Source organism: Arvicanthis niloticus, chromosome 26, assembly GCF_011762505.2.
Source record: "Arvicanthis niloticus isolate mArvNil1 chromosome 26, mArvNil1.pat.X, whole genome shotgun sequence".
In the NCBI taxonomy this organism is placed as follows: Eukaryota; Metazoa; Chordata; class Mammalia; order Rodentia; family Muridae; genus Arvicanthis; species Arvicanthis niloticus.
Window position 1 is genome coordinate 10,707,293 of NC_133434.1, and position 21,734 is coordinate 10,729,026.

A 21,734-nucleotide genomic window follows, 5' to 3' on the forward strand; every position below is an offset into this window, starting at 1 on the left:
TAGGCCTTCTTACTCGAAGCATGTTGTACTGTGACTACCTTCAGTCAATCGTTCAACACCAATAAATCTGAACACTTGCTAAGTACCAAGAGCTATGCCAGGATCCGAGAAGTGTAGGGTTAAAGAAATAAATATTCACCCTTGTTTCTCAGGGAGCTTTCAGCCTACTGAAGAAGAGGGACACAAACAGATATTTATAGTCGTCAGTTTTAAATATGAATCAATGGGTGCAATGGGAGAACAGAGTGAACATTTAACCCAGCCTCAGGGACTCATACAAGGTTTTAGAGGCAGTTAAATCTGACTTGAGTCTTCAAAGATAAACTCAAGTTGCCAGAGAAAGGCCCAGGGGGTGGGGGGATGGGTGTTGAGAAGAGAATTCCAGAACAAGAGAATAAATGCAGAGGGCAAGAGGTAACTGTATGGAATAGGGGTGGGGGGAAGCCATGGGTTATTCATGACTTCAAGGGAGCTAGTAGCCAGAAATGAAGCCAAGTCCTGGGGCTTCTCTGGTGTCAAGCAATGTTCTAAGAGTTAAGGGTTACTGACAAGTGAATTGGTCAAAATCCCCTGCCTTATGGAACCTAGAGTTTAGCTAGAGACCAACCACTGGCTAAACAAAAGGCGTCTGATGTGTGAATGAGGATTCCAGATCCCAGTGTTCAGAAAGAACGTTTATAACTACAAGTGAATGGTTAGGGCACAGCTCCATGGGAAGGTAACATTCGAGAGAGGAAGAAGCCTTGGCCTGAGGGATTCCAGGGAGGGATCAGCAGGCCCTAAGGTGGGGGTGTTTCTGGGTGCTGTAGACATTAGGGTCTCTGTGTGGCTGAGCTGAGCAAGCAAAAGAAGGCAGTGGTGGCTGATATTAGGCAGGGTAGCAGCCAGAACAAGATCTGAGCTCTGAGCAAAATGTTGAGCCAAGAGTGTATTTAAAGCAAAGAACCCACAGGCTCTGACGTCCATTTTGAAAGAACCACTTTTGCTCCCGCTTTGAGAGCAGACTTTGAAGGGCCTTTAAGCCATATTAAAAACAAGACAATGCACAAAGAGCTGAATTTCTTCTCTAGGGAGAGAGCCCCTGAAGGGTTGTAAACAAAGAAATAACACGGACAGAATATTCTCCAGTCAGGAGGTTTGACCTGGCTAGAAGGAAGTAATTGCTAAACTAAGTCAAGATGAGAAACAGGGGGCTCAGACAGGCAGCTGCTGCCAGGGCCCAAGGGAAGCTAAGGATAAAGACTAAAACCAGACACCAAGTGGGAGGGACAAGTTGTGCAGCTCGCTCAATTGTCCTTTGCAAGCACAGTCTTTCCCGCGGTTGAATAAGAATTGGGGAAAAGTCAAGAGTGAACCCCAGCTATCTAAAGGACACAAATAGGTGGTTTGGAATTTTTCTAACAAAGAATCAAGTTTTATCTTCACCCGTACAGTGCTTAGCTTCTGAAAATGCACACATTCAAGAGCTGAGGTAGATTGATTGGTACTGTAAGAGCCCTCGGGTGGGCTTGCCTTTAAATGCATATTAATTTTCCAGGCTGACCTAGACTCATACTGGTTTCAGGCGTATGGAAGGACAGGAATCTTACCTTCTACACAGTCATTACATTCTGAATTGGAAATGATACTGATCTCAAGGTTTACTGACGTAAATGCCACACACACACGATTGGAAGTTGACCCTCAACAGGATTATCCTTAATGGTCTACTTTCAGTGATGTAGGCTTCGACTAGTCTGTACCTCAGAACTCTTGACACCTTCTGCTCGTTACCTAGTTCCAAAACCACTACTACTTTTTTTTTTTTTTTTTTTAAAAAGGTATTTATCACATCATCACCCCACTCCTGGTACCAGTGTTCTGTCTTAACCTAACTTGAGTTGCGATAAAATATTTATAAACCATAGAATATTAAAGAAGCTGAGAAATCCAAGACAGGGATGCCAACAGATTAGTGTCTGTAAATGCCAACTTTCTGGCTTGTTGATGTGATGTACATTCATGTCATAGAAAGGGCGAATTATCTCCCTATGGCCTTCTATAGAGCACTAATCATACACACAAGAGTTCCTCATTGCCTAATCAGTTCCCCCACGTTCCGTCTTCTAACAGCACCCCCGTGAGAAGTTACTAATAGACCATCAATGTATGAATGGTTAGGACATAAACCTTCAGACTGTAGGAAGAGTGAAGAGGCCTGAACAGGCCTGAGAAAGAAACTGCCCTACAGTTAGAAATGGAAAGACCAAGAAATTGGGCCATTTGCCTCTATCTTTTAGGTAGAGTTAAGCCAACAGGGGTGCAGAGAGCCTTTCTGTGAGGAAGGTCAGCCTGTCAGGGTACAGAACAATTATCTCTCGTCCATGATGAGGTGTGGAAAAGCAAATCTTCTCCAAGATGTGTATCATTTCAGATTCTAAGCACATCAATTGCTGGATGCTTTCTTCTCACCTACGTTCCTGCTCCTAGCAAGAACACAAAGTCATCAGGAGAAACCACCAGCTTCTGTACTTTCTGTACAGTCCCTGTACCCCTGAACCCCATGGGGTCTCCTATCTCTGTTCTCATTGTATCCTGACTGACATCATTACAGTTGCCCATAAGTTACAGTTGGGGAGCTTTTCTCCTGACATAAGAGTACATGGCACTTTCTTTACACTTGCCACAGTTAGTCACTGTGCTTGCTCCCCTAAGGCTCCAAGTAGGACCTCCTAGAGAAACAATACCCTGACCTATGATTTATTGGTTCATTCCTACATTTCATTACCTAGCAACAGGCAAACCTCCTTGTTTTCCCTTCTCCTTGTGTTCTAGGCATTTTCCTTGTCAACAGATCTTTCCTAGGATGTGTACAGGGATAGGGTGAGGGGAGAGAAGAATCACAAAATGTAGGTCTTGGAAATGACAGTGCGAAACCAGCGTGTGCTGAATGCCTACTGTGTGCCAGGCTCTGTGCTGGGTGAGACTCATCTGTTCTTTCTATTTAATATTTATGAAACCTTAGGTTCTTATCATGTTTCCCTTACTTTAATTGAGGATAGAACTGGTGACTGAAGCCTACTGAGGTCCAAATCCATCTTTCGTCACAGATTCTAGTTGCCTGTATCAGCTATGAGAGTAGGTAACCAAGTCTAGGCTATAGTCTAGGGGTCCAATCTAGGGGACACAACTTTTCCTACTTGACAGGCAAGGAAAATGAAGCTAGAGGCCATCCTGACAGCATTGATGGCAGGTCCCACTCCAGAGTCAAAGATCTCCATCCTCTGTGGGCACCCTAACCCGTTCTAGTTCATGAAGGGGAGGAACATGAAAGCCTATAGTCATTAGGACACGTTTGCTGGGTACGGATGCTTAGTTAAGCTGGTTTGTTTTGAGCTTCATTCGCATGTGTAAGCAGAATTGTTTATCATTTGAGAATGGATTCAACAGAGAAAACCCTCATTGGAAGAATGCTGCCGTCGCTAACCCAGCAACTGGAGACAGGGTTGGAGAAAGGGGACCTGTGATTTGCAAGGACACAACTTGGGCCATTCCAGGCTTGGCACAATATGGCTAGGAAGTCAGCTGCTTCCCAGGAGTCTTGGGCTCCTTCCTGTTCCCTGGGCTTCTCCCTGGCTGTCCCCACATCACCCTGGGTCAGAGCTCTGCCTCCATCCAGCCACCCTTGCCTAGCATAGCAGGTGTATTCAGAGGAACCGGGAGCCATTTGGCACAGGGAAAAGGACGCTGTTGTTAGCTTGCAGTTGGAATCACGTAACCTTTTCTCTCTGAAGCATTTATATTCACATCCATGTCTCCCTGTCGCTACAGAAAATTGAGGAATCCATGCCCTACGCCTGGACGGTGGAACAGAGCCATGCAAAATTAGCAGAGCCGCTGGGCCTGAAAGAGACGACAGCGTCCTTTCTTTCATTAAAAAAAAGAGGAAAAAAAAAGAAGAAAAAAGTCTGAGTGTGAGCATGAAAGAATTTTTAATCAAAATGGAAAATAGGGACGAAGCATGCCACTTTCTTCTAAACCACTAGTATCAGACACGCTTTTTTTTTTTTTTTTTTTTTTTGTTTTACAAGGCAAGCAAGTTGGGAACGCTGTGAAAAAAAATTTAATAGGGAATGTATCTGTCCACAAGGATGAAGATGATGCTTGGTGGGGCGCTATGTAAATTTACAATGGAAAAACTCCAAACTTCTGCACTAGAATCCTTCGCTGATATATGAACCTGTCCCTAGAGAGACTAACCAAATAACGAGCAAATTGGCATGTCAGCTATGGTCATAGCTCACTTTTCTAATTACGAAGCTGATGAACTGCACAGATTTGGGGATGGAAGAGAAAAAAAAAAAAAACCAAGTGGAATTACTTCCCTGGTTTCGCCTTTTGCTGGACATGCTTCGGCAATTAAAACTACAATACAGATTTTATTAGTTCTGGTTGATACCCTATGTAATGATCATGTACCAGGATTAAGGATTACACAGAGCCCAGCAATCACCCCTTGTGGTCTCCACGTTATGATTGCCTGAATAACTACACGGTTACAACAAGGTATTCATTAACATTATGAAAATTGAGGCCTCCACCAATTGAGTAATTACCAGTAGCTTCTGGCTTCCCCTCTTTAGTCAACACCCCTGCGACAGGAGACATTTGCATATGCTAAACAGGCCAGCAGAGCGGTGTACTCTATGCTATCAGTATGAGTATCAGAAGTGAAGTAGAGGGTTTCTGTAGAGTGGCATTTGGATGAAGCTTTCCTGGGACCTTCCCAACCAGGACTCACTACGATATCATGAAAGCTACTCTACAGCCATACCTGTTGGAGACCAGTCAATGTGAAAGTTTCTCTGTGGATGAAACAGAGGCTCTTGGACAAACGGGATGGAGGCTGAGGAGAGTTGAGAATGACACCCAAGGCTGTACTGAATTAGGAGTAGGTACTCTGTGCTTGCACTGTGCCATGACCGTATGACTTTCATTATTGCAAACCAAGTCTATGAGAAACTAAGCTTGTCATTCTATTCTTGGGACTTCTGAGTGACACATACCTGGTTTGTATGTGTATACATATAAGCAGTGTCCACCAGTGAAGGAACTAAGAATGTGAGAATATTATTTTTTTTAAAAATATACTCTCACTATGAAGCTTTTGAACACATAAACTTTGGCTTATTCAAGCATCTTCCAAGCAGGAAGCACGTCTGTTTTGCATTATAGAAAGACAAAACAGTAGACAGAGGGAGGTTTTCCCAGGCTGAAGCATCTCTGGCCTCTCTCCATCTCCCATGATGTTTGGAGAGGGTCTTACCTTGACTTTGCCATAGCTTCCTTTAGGAATGAGAATCTTGTAGCCGTTGACCTCGACAGAGAGCTCTTTCACCCATGAGACAGCAGAGCCCCCTCGGTGCTCGTTCTTGGCCTCCACACTGAAGAAGGGGAGGCTGGAGGTTTGTAGACACTGTCGGGCCAACAGGTAAGCACAAGAGCCTTGGAAGTGGAAGAGGAAGCCATCAAAGGTGTGGTAGTGTGGCTCCCCAAACACCACACAGGTACTGGTCTCCACTGGGCTGCAGTAGAAGAACCGGCCTTTGGGTTCGCACACCTCGTAGGGGCTACAGGAGGCCTCTTGACAATAGATCTCATTGTTGAAATCCAGACAGCGGCACTTGATGGTACAGTTCAGGTCATCCCAAAACACCTCTCCTCGACGAAGGAACTGTCCTGGGAATAAGGACATCAGAGCCAACACTTACTGAATACTTCCCCTCTGTGCCAGATACTGGGATAAAGGCCCTTCGTCATGCCTTCTCAAGCCACTCGTGAACCCACTTAGCTAGGGATCACCGGTAGTCGCCTTCATTTGACGATTGGGGAAACTGAGGCCTAAGAGCAGTTGAATAATTCATTGAGCATTGCTCAGCAACTCAAGCCAAGATCCCAAGCTGAGTGGGTCTGAATCCAGTGTTGAGCTGCTGGCATTGGTAACGCCCCAGCTGGTGAGCGAGCCCCACATTCAAGCACAGACACATTGCCTTCATCTGTGGCAAAGTCTCTGACCCGCAGGCGCCATTTCCCTTTCAAGAATACAAGCAGAGGGCATTCGAAAAGCAGACCCGGCTGATGGCCACAGAGCACAGCAATCAGTTGTTAGCTTGCTAATTTGTTTGTTTAATCAACAGGATTTTCAGCATGTACCCAAAAAAAGGTCAACAGCACAAATCAGGAGGCAGACATAAATCCCAGCTTCCTGGGAATATTCTAGAAAAGACTGACCTCTTCTGTGCTACTCTCAAAGGTTCATAAATCCTACAGATACTGCTCAGGCTAAACTTATACCCTTGCATGTTGTCTTCCCTCCAGCTCCACGACCTGCCGAAGTCTGGTATTCCTCTCTCTTTATCTTCTGAAGAGACTTTTTCTGACCAAGTCTAGGTCAGGAGGAAGGCCAGGTCATAGAGGAGAATGGTTTTAAGGCATGTACTAATTTTTAATAAATATTCACTCCCATTTATTTGGCAGATAGTTAATCTTTAAAATCGTTTTCCTAAATAAATTATCTAAGACACACACACACACACACACACACACACACACACACACACCAAGACTCCTGAATATCCTACAAACCTACTGGCTTAGTCCCAGCAGAAGGCAGGGGGTACCTTAGGAACAGTTCTTGCTATGTTTGTCCAACACGAACATGTATCAACAAGCAATTATGCCTCCTACCTGTTGAGATTTGCACCTAAAAGAAGATAATAGATGTCTTCATATTCCCAGTAGGCTGTATGCATCAGCCCTTAACACAAGCCCTAAATTCTCCAGCACTTTGGCATTGACTCAAGATTGTACACATTATAAGAGCATCTATCTACTCAGTATCATTTCCAGTCTCTATATCTCCAGGCTTCCAATAAATGAGAGTGAAATGCCTCTGAATAGAGGAAGTTTGAACCAAAAGGTAGCTAGATGCTTTGTGATCATTTTGTTTGTGAAATGATGATTTAATAAGCCAGCTCTATGGAACCAAGTCCCTTGCTTATAGCCCAGGCCAAATCCTGATCTCATTAGATTGATAGACGTCCAGGGGCACATAAAAATGCACAAAGTCCTGTGTGGATATTGAATTTGTCCTGCATATGAAACCCGAACACATAACTCAAGAGGAAAAGCATGCAGCGAAAGTGAGAACGTTGCACACGGCTGGCATCAGACCATGCCTACATCGCTGCCAGCCAAGGCTGTCCATCACCACAGTGTTCGTTCCTAGGACTCAGGTGTGAGGCTGCCACCGAGAACTCACCTTGCAGTCCATAGTCACTGAACTCTTTAGTGCTTGAACGAAAGGGAAGAAGTGTAGGGGAGAGAGTCTGGGAAGTCAAGGGGTGAGAGATGAAGCGACAGGGAGACAGAGTCTCACACAGGTGGTAAGTAGTGCTGTGTTAACCCTCCCACAAGGGAGAAGGAACAATCTCAGAAGTCATGGAGGAGGGGCATTGAGATTACATCCTTTCTTATCCAGTTTAATACCCACTTAACTCCATAGCACTTACTTGTTTTTCCAGCATGAAAGACTTCACAGAGGGCACAAGGCAAAGATGCCCAGGCAGGTCATCTTCAAACAGGAGCTTGCCTTAGGGCAAGTCAGAGGTTCAGTGCCCAGTGGGAGGGAGCAGAGGGCATGGGAACTTCAGACCAGAAGAAACTGGCTTTTCTCTACATATTAAAAATTGAAGCTGAGGCAAGAGATATGTCTGGCAGCCAACTATGCAGAGCGTGCTTTCTACCCAAGGAGAAGCGATCTCCTTAAACAATGCAAAGGGTTCTTACAGATCTGCAATCATTCTTTGTCCAACACTGCTCGTGTTTCAACACTACCCTGCACCGTGTGTACCATATGTGCTGCACTGTGCCACCGTTACACCTATGTCTATTTCTGCCACCATGGTATTATCATGAGCAGCTAGACTACCTACCGACATCGCTGCTATCTGAAGAGCAGCTGGGGTTCAATAGATCTGTTACATTGTTCTTTGGAAAGATAAACTGGATGGACAGGTGAGTTGATGGGCTGGTGGACAGGCAGATGTAGGCAACTGAATGGACGGACTGAGAAGAATGATGCACAATTGGAGGGAGGGAGGGAGGTATAGAAGGGTAGATGGAGATGGGGCGGCTAGAGAGAGGGCTCTTGGATGGATGAGCCACTAGGCAAATGGCTGGAGAAGTGGATTGATGAGAGCTTAGTGGAAATGGACGGGCAGCTAGATGGGCCATAGCCTCTACCTCTACATGCAAAGGTATTAACAGAAATCCTGTTTCCTGGATACTTTTGAATACACAGAAGTAGGAGTCAATACATAGGGCTGTCCCCGTGAAGAACTCCCGGGCTTATGCACATCTGAAGAGATCTGCTGGTTGAGAAGCCACACTACAGAGGCCAATGAACAAGCACTCCACAGAGCTACCTTCCCACGGACCTAAAGCAGCTCTGATTCCCCCCACCCCCAATCCCTGCATATCTTGCCATCCCTGAGAGGATTTTAGAAGCTCTCCTAGAACTCAGCTACTTTGTTTTCCCCCTCCTGGTACCAGGAACTTCTGATTTACCATTATAGGGACTTGGCGACACCCCAAGTTCACCTATTCCTGGGGATCTACAAAGTTCGGGTGGTAGAACAAGTGTAAAGATGAGGTGAGACTCTTAAAGGGGAGGTGAGACTCTTAAAGGGGAGGACAGCAACAACAAAAATTAGGCAAGACGGGTTCTCTTCCGTCTGTCTTGCTGAGAAATCACTCAAGGCCCTGCTTCACTCTGGAGATAATTCTGTTAGCCAAATGCATACCACAGGCAAGGACTCAGAAGCCTACCACATGCAGCGTTGCTCCCGGGGTGGTGAATGTGCAGCACGGGGGTGGGGGGGGATATTACCTTGATCTCCATCACACAGCTGAGAGATGTCAAAAGGATAAGATGTCAGGAATGAATCCTCCCCGTGGCTGGAAAGCTCACCTGTCAATATAAGGAAAACCCAGCCCCTCGATGTCAGAGAAAGGGACTGCTTTTTACCTCTAGAGGTGCAGCCATTGGCTGGGTCAATCTCCTTCCCGTCGACTTTAAAGGCCCAACGTCCTGGAACATTGACATTTGTGGTCTCTTGAATATTTACAATCTCAGGGGTTCTTGACCCCGGAAGACTGAAGAAATTCGTGAGGTTTCCACCGTTAAATCCTGCCTGGAGCACACACACACACACACAAAATGGGGGTTTGAGCTCTCACCATCCCTATTAGTCAGCTGATTCAATTACTTTACTTTAAGAATTCATCACACTTAGAAGCAATATAGTCCTTTTTCCTGGATTCCATGAGTCACCATTCAAGGTGTAAAAAGCCTGCGTAGTTCACCCCATATCCAGAGTAAGGTATCAAAGATAGACAAGGCTAGCCCCTCAGTATACCTACAAGATCAAAATTGTGTTTCTAGAGCAAGGGTATTAATGAGACTTTGTCCACGATGCTGAGCAAAGCAAACAAGGGATACAGTAGTTTAAGTCCACGAGAGGATGATCGGAGAACTTTTTACCTGGGCCATCACACCTCCGAGGCCTGTCAGAGGGTCGCCGCCGCTGGCTGTCCCAGTAGTCCAGTTGATCTCATAGTAATTAAAGAGTGTGAATGTGTAGGAACCATCAGACACCAGCACAGCCTGGAAGGTGTTCACCTGAAGAATGTGCAGAAACCCTCATGACTCACGTTCTCAGGAGATCATCACTCAGTGGTGGCCACCCTCACCCCCACGACAACTACTATGTGCTCCTAACCCCCAAACAGCTCTGAACTGCACCGCAGCCCAGCCCCTTGCACCCTGCCCTCACTCAAAATGTATTCCCGCCTCCAGTGCAGAAAAGCAAGATGTGTAAGGCTATGCGTCCAAATGAGAAGTCGCCTGAGGTAAACCTGGGGTCTGACTCAGGCCCCCCCCCATCCCCATCTCTCTTGGACCAAAACAGAAGATTTAGAGTCTCTTTCTGAGCATGCGATGACATGAGAACACCTATAGATGGCAGCATGAGAATAAACTATAGGAAACGTTAAGCTGGGGACCTCAGCACAAATACCTGCACCCAGAGCAGAGTGGGCAGGGCCGGGTGGGGAGGAACACAGTGATCTCAAAGTCCTCTGGAGTGGGCTTTCTCTGTTACTGGAAAACATCACTATTCTGGATCAGGTGCCCCCCCCCCACACACAACCCCCAACTTAAGATGAAAGTTGGGAAGTGATTTTTAAAGAAGCTCTTTCTGGAAAGAAATTGTTCCTCTAATTGAGCATTTATGCATTACTTTGTATCTGTAAGATCCCCAGTGCTCGGCTGCAACTCAGACCGATGCTAAGATGGGCAATGGTTTGGGTTCCTTCCATTTAGAGTGAAACAGCTAAGGACTAAGTGGAATGAGTTGCTGGGAATTGAGCACTATGCAGCCAAGGCACCCAGCCTGCCTCTCGGAGCCTGGTCACTCCAAGCTGTCTTAGTCTTAAGCTTTTAAGGGGACGGAGATCTTATAGAAAGCGAAGACTTGCAGATGGTTCTCAGATATAAGCTACATCCAACCTCAGCCTTTCTTATCTCCCTTTCCTCATCCCCAGCCTTGAGCCCATGCTTTCAGGAAATGCAAATCGAAATAGAATCAAAAGTAGCAGTTCCGCCCTCTTCCTCTTCAAGCCTCTTCCCAGCTGCCTGATAGCATCCCAGTTAACCTTCTGTGCAAGCGCAGAGGAAGACCCAAATTCCTATCCTGTGTAATCAGACTGGGATGGAGGATCCTGGAAACTCATTCTAGACAGTTCCAGGGAAGAACACTTTGCTAGTAAAGAAAAGCCCTTTTTGTAAAAGAGAGACTTCTCCTTGGGCCCTGTGCCTGCCACAGTCGATGGCGTTTATGATAGAGTTGGCTGGGTATATGACTTCGTTCTTTGGGCCCGTTCAACAAGAGAGGAAAGTAGGACAAAGAGATAAATGGTCAATAAACTCAAGGATTCTACAAGATCACTAGTGGGGCCGGATTCAAAGGATGGGTGCAGAGCCAGGGCCATGCACGGTTTGAAGCTGGACCTTTTTCATGCCAGGATTCCCCTGCAGAACTGAATTTCTATCAACATTTGTTGGAAATACTTTCGACTCAAGGAAATACCTTTGGGATTAACTCCCCAAATCACTCCAACACTTCTTACCTCACCACCACCAACACACACACACACACACACACAAACACACACAGACACACAGACACACACACACAAACACACATACACACACACACACAAACACACATACACACACACAAACACACATACACACACATACACACCCCTCATCGGCTCTTGCTTACACACATATTTTTCCAACACTCATTTTAAGACTTTCCTAGATCTGTCTTTGCCTGACCTTGTTTTTTGAGAATTCAGAGACACTATTTGGAGGAGGCAGCTGAAGAAAGGGTTTAAGAGCCATCCTGCAGAGTTCACTGTGATCCACTACTCTGATGCTTAAGGGGCCAGAACCTCTATTATTGTCACCTTGGACCACAGACAGACTTGAGGGATTTTTGTTGGGGATTAAGAAATAGCTGGCTACTATGGGACTGACACATAGTTAGAAGTCCAGTAAACACTGGTTCTCCTGAAACACATCCATTTCCTCTTTGGCTGAGCTTTCCATGACAGTGTCTTCTCTAAAGATCTCTGTACCCTTTGTTTAGTGGACCTGACTATGGGCGGTCTTGTGTGAAATAGCTCCATTCATTTCAAAGGTGGGGATGGATGGATGGATGGATGGATGGATGGATGGATGGATGGATGGACACTCTGCTGTTCTACAGAGTCCATCATCCACAAGTTCAAAGCCCTTCAAGGTTTCATCATCCGTCCTCACAGAAGGAGATCTCACCTGTTATAGAGACTCCATCCAAACTACCAACCGGAAAGCACCTAAATTATCCTGGCAATTTTTACAGCCAGCAGAGGGTTTAGTGAAGAAAATGGTGGTCAGCATGTGATGGGCCTTCCTTCTCTCCCCTACCCCTTCACTGACACTAAAATTTATCGATCGCTGGCACCCTGCATTCCTACGCTGTAAGCTATGAGGCTTAAAGGACATAAAACATCACCCGAGGAGTCGTTAGCGATCCATAACATGACAGAGGGAAACATATGCTTCTTTAGAGGTTATTTCTAGCCCATGCATCTGCTGCTTAAACATGTGTCTTTCTGTTCTGCAGGACCTCTTAGCAATAAAGTGCCCCGAGCTGCTCCAGTCAGACAATGCTAAAACACATTCCCATTGTGCCCTAACTATGAATTGCAAGACCAGCACTTTTTAACCTCTCTCTGCTGCGCGGGAATTTCTGTTCCACTCCTGAACAGTCAACTCATTGCCAGGAAAACAGATGGAATTGCAAATAACCCGAAGAAAGAAGAGGATAGATTTTTTTTTTTTTTTTAAGTTTCTTTGCTTACTAGGAAACTACAGTTGAAGATGCTTGTGACTGCAACCTCAAAGTTCTCCACTGTCATGGTCACCCAAACAAACTGTATGCATTCATGGAAACTGGGGTTTTGTCCCTTTAGTCAGAAAGTTGATTATCTCTATGATATGACCAGGGATAATCTTTTTTATTTGACTTTTATTTGACTGCTCATTTGGGATTTCAGAGCAGATGTTGAAACTTTATTCAGGAATTGCTTTAACTGCCCACTCTAATTAACATCAAATATGAATCATTTCAGCCCCGGTCACAATAAAAAAAAAAACTGTCATAACATAATAAAATGAACCAGGCCATTTGTTCCCCCAATCCAGCATTCTGTTTCTCCCACACTACCAGATTTTATGGATGGGGGAAAAAAGGGGAAATTATCGATGGTGAGAAACATTTGTGCCTCTGGCAAGAGAAAAAGCCCTTTGTGTCCCTCACAAGATCCATAATCACATGGCTTGGGATGAGTCTCTTTGCCTTTATCACTCTCTCACAAAAAGGGAATGCTACCTCCTGCAAGAATATTGTCGAGAGACTCCTGTTAGACATTGGTAATGAATTGTGACTGGGGTGACACATCTGAAATAGTTCAGCTGACTGGACTGGTTCATGCTGATATTTCCCTCTGTTTCCTGGAAAATGGGTGGCGAGACCTATTGGTTTAACTCAAGCGAACTGACACGCCTTCACTCTACCAATTACACTCCTGCTCAGTAGTGAGGACGGACAGGATGTCAGAGACCCAGTGGAAAGCGGAAAGGTTGGATGATTACAGGTGTGGTACTGCTGCCTCCGTAAAACGTGACTTCCTCCCAGGTCACAATGAAAACCCAAGTGGCAGAGAAGGTGGTCATGTCTTTGAAGTACTTCCTGATGTCCTTGGTGGCTCTTCTCAAGATGGCGGGGTCCATGGTTTCTCTGTAATAGATCTCACCCCGAATTCCATTGTGCACATCTGCCCAAAATGGAGCAATGAAGGCCCTCCCGTCCGTCAGGGGAAAGGACTCTGGCGTAAACTGGCTCACTAGCACGTTGAAGGAAACAACACCATTGTTATTGACCTACAAAAATAAGAGAGGTTTTGCACAGTGGACCTGAAAACAGAGGAACTTCAGAGTCAAAAACCAAGATAGACAGACAGCCAATCACATGAACAAAAGGGGGTTTGAATTGCTGACTTTGAATCCCTAAATACCAGCTCCCATTGTTCTTATGAGCTGGTTTGTTTATTCCTAGACATACTCATTGGTTTTCTGTCACTTTCAATATGTAGTCAGCAGTGTTCCTTATAAATCCAGTCTCATTTTCATGTTCTTTGTCATATCTCTATTTGCATTTATTAAATGCTACTGGTGTGTATGAGAGAGACAGAGACAAAGAGAGACACAGAGAGAAAGACAGAAAGAGACAGAGAGAGAAGAAAAAGAAGGAGAGGGGAGAGAGGAGAGAGAGGGAGAGAGAGAAGAAAAAGGAGGAGAGGGGAGAGAGGAGAGAGGGAGAGAGAGGAAGGGAGAGAGGGGAGAGAGAAGGGGAAAGAGAAGAGGAGAGAGAGGAAGAGAGAGGAGAGAGAGAAAAGAAGAGAAAGGAGAAAAAGGAGAGGAGAGAGAAGAGAGAGAGAAAGAGAGAGAAGGGAGAGAAAGAAGAGAAGAAAGAGAGGAGGAGAGAAAGGAGGAGAGGAAAGAGAAGGAGGAGAGGGGGGAGAGAAAGAGAGAGAGAGAGAGAGAGAGAGAGAGAGAAAAGAGAGAGAAGAGAAGAGAGGTGGGGTATCAGGCCAACCTGAGAATAATGGAGACAAAAAAGACAAATTCATTGAGAGTCATAGATGCAAAATAGACAGGAGAAGACAAACAAACATAAACAGTTAATTTAATAATTGAAGAGCTCCATAGAATAGCTTGAGTGCTACTGTATCATGGAAAAGGAGGCAGAGAAAGATGAATCAAATACTCCTTTGCTGAACTCAGATCTCAGGGTGACCCATTACAAAACAAAACAAAGAAAAACTTCTCTCAATGTCATAACTACTTCCTCACTTAAAAGAGGAGCAAGGTTAGGACCTAAAGATGTCCAGTTTCTGTCCAGTTCTTGTCACTCCAGAGTGTCTTTGTACCATCTCTGTATAAAACCTGAGCTATTAGTACTTTGAGTTGTTCCTGTAAATGACTGCCTGACAGCGAGTCCTTCATGATCTGTAAATGGCTCCATAAGCACAGGGAACGACCACACCTTACTGCAATGCGTCCCGTCAGTCCCCTTGGGACCTGAAATCAATCCTGTGTCTGAGAGAAACTGATTTAACCCTGTGGCTTGTATGACTTCAGTGGCAGAAAACACCTGTGCTGGGAATACTTGCACTTCCTGGGCAGAGAAAATCTAGAGATGATTGCCCTATATATCAAATTGTCTGATATATTCCTACCGATCAGCAACAGGGAAGACACAATAGTGACCCTAGTCCCACAGAGAAGGGTTATGCAGCTGGATGGGGGGTACCTCAGCATGTGTTGGAGGAAAGTCTGTGAGGTTTGGGGTGTGACGGCCAGAATAGAGGGGTGTTGGGAACCTGTTGTCTTCAAGAGAGAGAAAAAAAGAGCCGCCCAGAGGCCAGCCTGCAAATGATAGAAGGACTTCACTTCTCAGAGCACTGGGAAGTCGGGGTACAGTTTGCGCACAAATGATGCTACCCTGAACCTATCCTTTTGCAAGGTCATGAATTTTTAAGCTCTGAGAGTCACACCGGTGCAATGGAAGAGAAAGAGGAACTGAGTGAAATTCATGCTCTAGAGGTCTGGGAGTCCAAGGACACAGAATGGAAGACCTCTCATCTATCTCCAAAAGCAGCACACTTCAAAACTTACAGTCAGCTCCCTCAGACACAGACCAGGGAGGTCCCTGCTGTGAGGAGAGCATAGAAAAACCGGTTAGGATGCCAGAGCCATGTATTTGCTAGGGGGCGTCCAGTGTGATTAAAACACACAGGCTCATCTGTAGAGGAAGCTGGCAACGTGTATTTTCGATTATATTATGGGGCAGAAATCATTGGTTCTCCGACTTCTGTGGGTACCAGGATTACCTGGAGAGCTCATTAAGGTAGATAAGTAGGCTCTCTCCCCCCAGTTTCTGAGTCAGCTGGGGTGGAAGGTGATACGGCAGTCGAGGCTGCTTGTGATTCCGGAGCCCTTAGGTAGGTAGAGTAGTGAGTGTGGAGTAGTGAGTGTGGAGGGGCGCGGGGGAGGGGGGCTGATTTTCTAGCTGTAGACCAGAAACTGCCAAAGCAGCAATCTCAGTGGCAGACCTGGACATGCTCCAAATTTCAGTTGTTTGCTCCTCCGGGGTAGGGCACAGATCTAGTGTGAGATGTGGCAGGATCTACCTGTGTCTCCCTCAGTCTATGAGGGCAGACAGGTTCAGCCTCTCCAAACCACAATCTCCGCAGCAGTGACCTCAAGCATGCAGACTGCACGGCAAGGCCGGAGACTGCAGCTGCCCAGGAGAGCTCTGAGCTGCCTCCCTGGCTCCGGCTGCGACAATGGGACCCTCTGGCATAGCTGCCGGCCTAAGGAGGGTGGCCAGTTCTGCAAACAACTTTTATGCAATCGTTGATTATCCATCTCCCGTGCTCCATCCAACTCGGCTGCAAATTGGTCAGAAGCCCAAGAAGAGCAGATGTCTAAACTTTTCACACCCCCAGAAGGGAGGGAAAAAAAAAACCCGCTGCTCCTATTGTGGGTCATTGTTGCTTTTCTTTATCTTGTTGAGTAGCAGAAATAATGTGAGCAGCATTGGGCCTGTGCTTCGCTTCTGTGTTTAATCACCCACAAAGGCAATTTACTGCCCTGTATACTCCTCCACTATGAACATTAGCCATTAAATATACCTTTGACTTTCTTAATCATAAAACCCATCAGCTCATGAAATCTCAGAACTTGTCGCTTTGGCTGCCAATAAATCCCCAATCCTTGGGGCCCTGGAAGAGGGTCTGTAAAGTGCTTTCCTTAATGACAGACAACACTTCTGCACTTACATAGACGGTGCGGTAAGGAACACCAAAGAAGAAGACAGGGATGGCCAACTTAATCTCAGATGAGCTTCCGTCATCTACTTTAGGGGTTCTGGTGTCATTCTGCCAAAATGGATACATGAGCTCCCTGGGCTGAGCTGTCAAGAGAGACGGTGGTTAGATAGATTGGGTGGCAGCTGCCTCTTTCGTTTGGCAAGCTACTATCCTTCCCACCCAGGAAAGCCAGTTTGTCTGAGTATGCTTTACAAGCCAAAGGCAAGGCAGTAGGCCTAGGCCTCTCTAAGTCTATACTATACCTAGATGATGATGTTTGTCTTTGGGAAAGGAAAGGACAGAAGGGATGTGGTCTCTGAGTAAGGCAGAGAGCTGTGTGCTTTATTCCTGTGTGTCCATGCATTAGAGAGACCAACAGTGACAGTGAGTGGGGATGTCATAACACCCTGGGTAACTGGAGCTCTAGGTGTCTGGTGGTGGCCTTTAGATCTGGCGTGGGTGAGGAGGGTTTGCCTCTTGAGTAGATGACCAGATGAAGAGAAGGTGGATGTAACCACAGAGTACCCTTCTAATCTAAGAACTCTGCGATTTCCTGAGACAGTTGTGGTAGCTTTTCCTAAGACTCCTTTCCTTCCTACACATGGCAGAAGTCATCAGAGCCCAAGAGGAGTAATTAGAACCATTCAACGGGAGGAGAGGGTTGGTAGGGATTGCCTGTGAGTGACCTTGACTAAGACTGGCCCGAGAAGCTCTGTCCAGCTCTATTCACAAAAAAAGCAGACACGGGATCCTTGAGGCAGCAGAGGGAGGTGCATGCGTGCATATGTGCATGCATGTGTGGGTGCATGTGCATGCATGTGTGCATGAATGTGCATACATCCATGGTGGGGTTTGGAGTGCTGAGTACTCTGTAGGGCAATGTTCTTCTTGGTCCTCCTGGTCAAAGGTGCGTCATTACACAGACCCCACCTGGGATAGCAGTACTTCCTCCCTGGATGCTTGGCACTCAAACTCTGGAGTTTCCCACGAAAACTCTTGCAAGGTGTGGCTCAGACTGGTGAGAAAAATAAAGCAATGTCCCCAGGGCCTGCACTACCAAGGACCCAGTACAACTATACCCCTGAAATAATCTACATGTCACATCTGATGACACCTCTCTGCCTCTGTTCTTTCTTCTTTTGAATGAAAGCTGGACAACAGAATAGTTTTCTTCCTTTGAACGTTTATCTGTTGTTTTCTGGGGCTGGGGTTGGGAGTAGCTGATTCATGTTGGGCTATGGCCACAACCCTCAAGCCCATCTAGAGTCTGATGCCCAGTCTCCTATCAGCTCTCTCTGGGAAAGTCCCCACTTTGTACTGATGGAACTGAAAGCCTGGAAAGGAACTGGTCCCATCTAGTTATTCCCCTGGGGGAGCCCTTTAGTGAGCAGACAACAGCCCCTAAAAATAGCTTGCAGAGCCGACAGATAGCAGCTGGGAGGGTCAGGCTAATCTCTCTAGTTCTGGAGTGGAGAGTTGGTGCAGGTCTGCCTAGACAAAGGTTTAATCTCTGTTTGGGGGAGAGCATCAGGAAAGAAGGGGGAACTAGTCCAGCCATTGGTATTCACACATTGTTCCCACACCTCAGAAGTTTCTGGGAAGCTGACCAAATCTTAACCTGTAGGAGATGCTGTGGCTGACTTTAATCTCAGGAGCATCCAGCCAGTGGTCTGTGTTTGATGTCACAATAAGTATTTAGAAAGGCTTTTGGAATATTCTTATTTATAATATGGTAATAAAGTACAAATTTCTAGATGATAAAAACCTCAAAAAATTCTTTGCCATCTTACTATGGCCTTAAACTTAGGTACTTATCAGACTTGGGAGTCATAGAAAAGGGCTCCAGTTCACACAACACAGCAACCACTGCCATGCAAAAGTTACCTGGTATTTTGTAAGGCACTGGGCAATCTGTCTGGAGAAGAGACAATCGACCCCCCTTTTTAAGGACACAGAAAACACTGGCAACGGAGACCCAACTTCTCTCTGGTTCCAAGATTCTTCATTTAGTTTGTGATTTTTTAACAGAAATAACACTTAAAAGTTTTCCGTCTTAATACAGATAAGTGCATCTAATACTGTACAACCTCAATAAAGATTTGTCGAATAAAATAGGGCACTTGACCAAAGGGAGCAGGCAAAAACAACAACGATTCTCATCTCGGAACCGACTACTACTGAAAATAGAACTATTAGCAGCCGGGCCAGTTGATAGTGTACACAGTTAGCGAGAGAAATACTATTCCTAACCATGTTCACTCTAAAATTGTAATTACACAATAAATAATAGTTAGGGTTCCAGGATTTTTCTTTCACCAAAGAAAATTACACTTCCTTGATGTAGAGGTGGAAGATGAGTTACTGGGCTTATTGTAGGGAAACCACTCTACTGTTATTTTGGGTTATGTTGGACAACTATTAACGCACCCAATTCTAGGACAATGGGTATGACCTTAAAGGGAAGGTCTGTCTAAGAGCTGGGACCATGCAACACCTGAACTTAACAGACAAAAGCAAGGTGTTTTGGAAGATTAGTCCTAAAAGCCTTACATCGATTTCCCCATCTTTCTAATCTGAAAACTCATGAACAATGGTGGGGTGGCGTATACACAGTCCTTCACTAACTTAAGAGAGGTACAGAGAGAAAAAAGGGAGTGTGAGGGCCGAGGGCGTTAACGAGATTGTTTTATTTGTAGCTTTCCATTGTCATCTTATGTCACAGGTCTCTGAGACACAAGACATCAACACCAAGGCTACCACTACAACTTCCTAACCCTGAGTCAAAATACACTCTTTAAAGTCTCCCACATAAGCTAAATGGCTAGATGGTGATCAACGAGGAGGAAAGAGGTGGACACCCTCGTCTCCTGCAAGTACTTGAGCTAGAATTAGTCTGTGTTGTTTTAAAGACCTTCCCCGGCGTATACAAATCGTGTTCGAAGTTAAATAAGAAAAAGTGAACATCATTCAAAGTTAATGCATTTTACCCTTGACAACAGAATTTAATTTACTTCCCCCCCCCCCCTGTTGTATCTGCAGACACATGTACACCTGCCCTTGCAATTACGGTGCCAGCAAAAGTGTCTGTTCATAAATGCAAGAGCGTGCTGATCAAGAGCTGTATGAGATGCTGTCGTACTCACCTTGGTGCCGAACAAGAGCGAAGATGAAAGAGACCCAAATTCTAAGTAATGATGAATAATTCATCCTGGAATTTTAAAAAGAAAAAGGAAAAAAAAAAGATCCTCTGCTTGCCAGAGTAAATAGAACACCAGGTGTGTTTGGTGGCAAATCCCGAGACACACCACAACCATCACAGAACAAATTCACATCCCAACACCAATCGTTCAGAGTTGGTTGTAATTCCCAGGAGGCTCACAGGTCCTCTTGAGTTCAACAGTTGGGGGACAAAGTAGACCCCCAGAAGACGGCTGCCTAGAAGTGTAAGTTATCAGGGAGTTAGATGGGGAAATGCAAGCTACACGGTGCAAGGCAAAGGTGTCTACTTTGCATCTGATAAAGAAAACGCAGCACCCAACTCCAAAAATGCAGGTCTCAGACCATGCCTCTGGGACTCTAACTTCTGCAAGACCCAACTCTCCTGACGTTCCTAGTCTCCATCGGGATCCAGGAAATAATACTGGTTAAATTACCACGTGTTTCTCCAGGTGGGAGGATTCAGAGTATGTCATCCCTTCTCAATAACCTGGAGCCCATCCATCATTTTACTGACCAGACTGACAGGTAGTCTAAGACTGTCCACTGACATTCCACAGTGAAATGAATGATCAATGGCTACTTTGATGATAAAACAAAACAAAACAACAAAAAACCCAACAACAACAACAACAACAAAACAACAAAAAAGCAGCACACCAGAGTGGTTCCTTAGAAATACAACAGAAAAAGAACCCCATGCTCAAGCAACTCTCGTTAGTTCCGGGAAGTTAATTAAAAGAAGCAACATCACAAAACCAAACTCATTTGCATGTTAATTTACAATCAGCTGAGCGGGTGGCGCTTACCCCCTGTTAGGAGCATGGATGGTCTGGGCTGCTCCAGAAAGCTGAGATGCAAGCACACATGCAAGATACAAGTTCACCATGCACTAGCCTGAGGACCAAATTGCAGACCAGGAAACCTGCTCCCCACAGCATTCTTAAAGATAAATGCCTTTTCTTATCATTTGAGGAGGTTATTAGAATCGTTCAGCCTAACTTTTAGGCAAAAGCAATGGCTCCAAACTTTGAGAGTCCTCTAGCAAATCTTCAGTTGGCAAGCATGCACACTGAAGTCTCAAGCACATAGTAAACACTAGCCGGCTTTGCTGCAAAGGACAGGACAGAGAAGGCTTCAGCTGGCATCATAAACAGCTCTAGCAGAGGCAGGTGCCGGGCAAGCTTCAGGCCTTTGGGGGAGCAGGGCAGAGGGCAGCAGTGAGGAGGATTCATTTAGACATTTGTATTTATGAAAAATGCCACTAACCTGTTCTGCCGAGACTGGAGGAATTGAGTGAAAAGTGTTAAGTCAAATCGTGCTGAGCCCGGAAAAATCAGGTATAAGAATTCACGTCAGTTCTCCTCTCGTGGCTGCCAATTATTTCTGATCCCTGAAATCACGTCCGAACCCCATACTCTTAAAACCAAAAATTCAGTTAGCCCTGCACTAGCGTCGGGGGAGTGTTGAGTTGCAATCAAGTTGCTTTCTATTGATTAAGGAAAAGTAAATCTGAAGATCAGTTTCAGGATTGCGTGGAGAGGCTCTTTTCCTGAAAAACTAGACCTCCCCCCCTCCTGTAAAAAGAGAGAGAAAAAAAAGTGGGTTCAGATGGAAATGTCAGGTAGTTGGAGCTGAAACCTTGGTTCTCTCTGATCAGAATCACTTTGCTCTGAAAAACACAAAAGAAACCCTCCCTTTCTGTCTTTGTACCCAAAAGAAGGCAACTGTCTAGCATTACAGAATTAGCATCTTCCAGCATGGGAGTAAAACCCAACAAAGGGGCTCCCGCCACATTTAAATGGAGTCGGTTTTTCTACCTAAGTTTGTTCGTTCTCTTTTCCTTCCTTCCTTCCTTCCTTCCTTCCTTCCTTCCTTCCTTCCTTCCTTCCTTCCTTCCTTCCTCCTCCTCCTCCTCCTCCTCCTCCTCC

The 21,734-nt window shown here is 45.5% G+C and overlaps 1 protein-coding gene across 2 annotated transcripts in view; it reads right to left on the reverse strand.

Moving 5' to 3' along the window:
• Nucleotides 1-19,794, reverse strand: part of Tecta (tectorin alpha) — a 70,763-nt gene extending 50,969 nt beyond the window's left edge. For both annotated transcript variants that reach the window (XM_076924796.1, XM_076924797.1), the window contains exons 1-6: nt 19,731-19,794; nt 16,558-16,691; nt 13,307-13,594; nt 9,584-9,721; nt 9,068-9,233; nt 5,306-5,718 (exon numbers count right to left, since the gene is read on the reverse strand). In XM_076924796.1, the coding sequence (XP_076780911.1) occupies nt 5,306-5,718; nt 9,068-9,233; nt 9,584-9,721; nt 13,307-13,594; nt 16,558-16,691; nt 19,731-19,794 (1,203 nt within the window). The remainder of the gene's footprint in view (nt 1-5,305; nt 5,719-9,067; nt 9,234-9,583; nt 9,722-13,306; nt 13,595-16,557; nt 16,692-19,730) is intronic.
• Between the last annotated feature and the right edge of the window lie 1,940 nt (nt 19,795-21,734).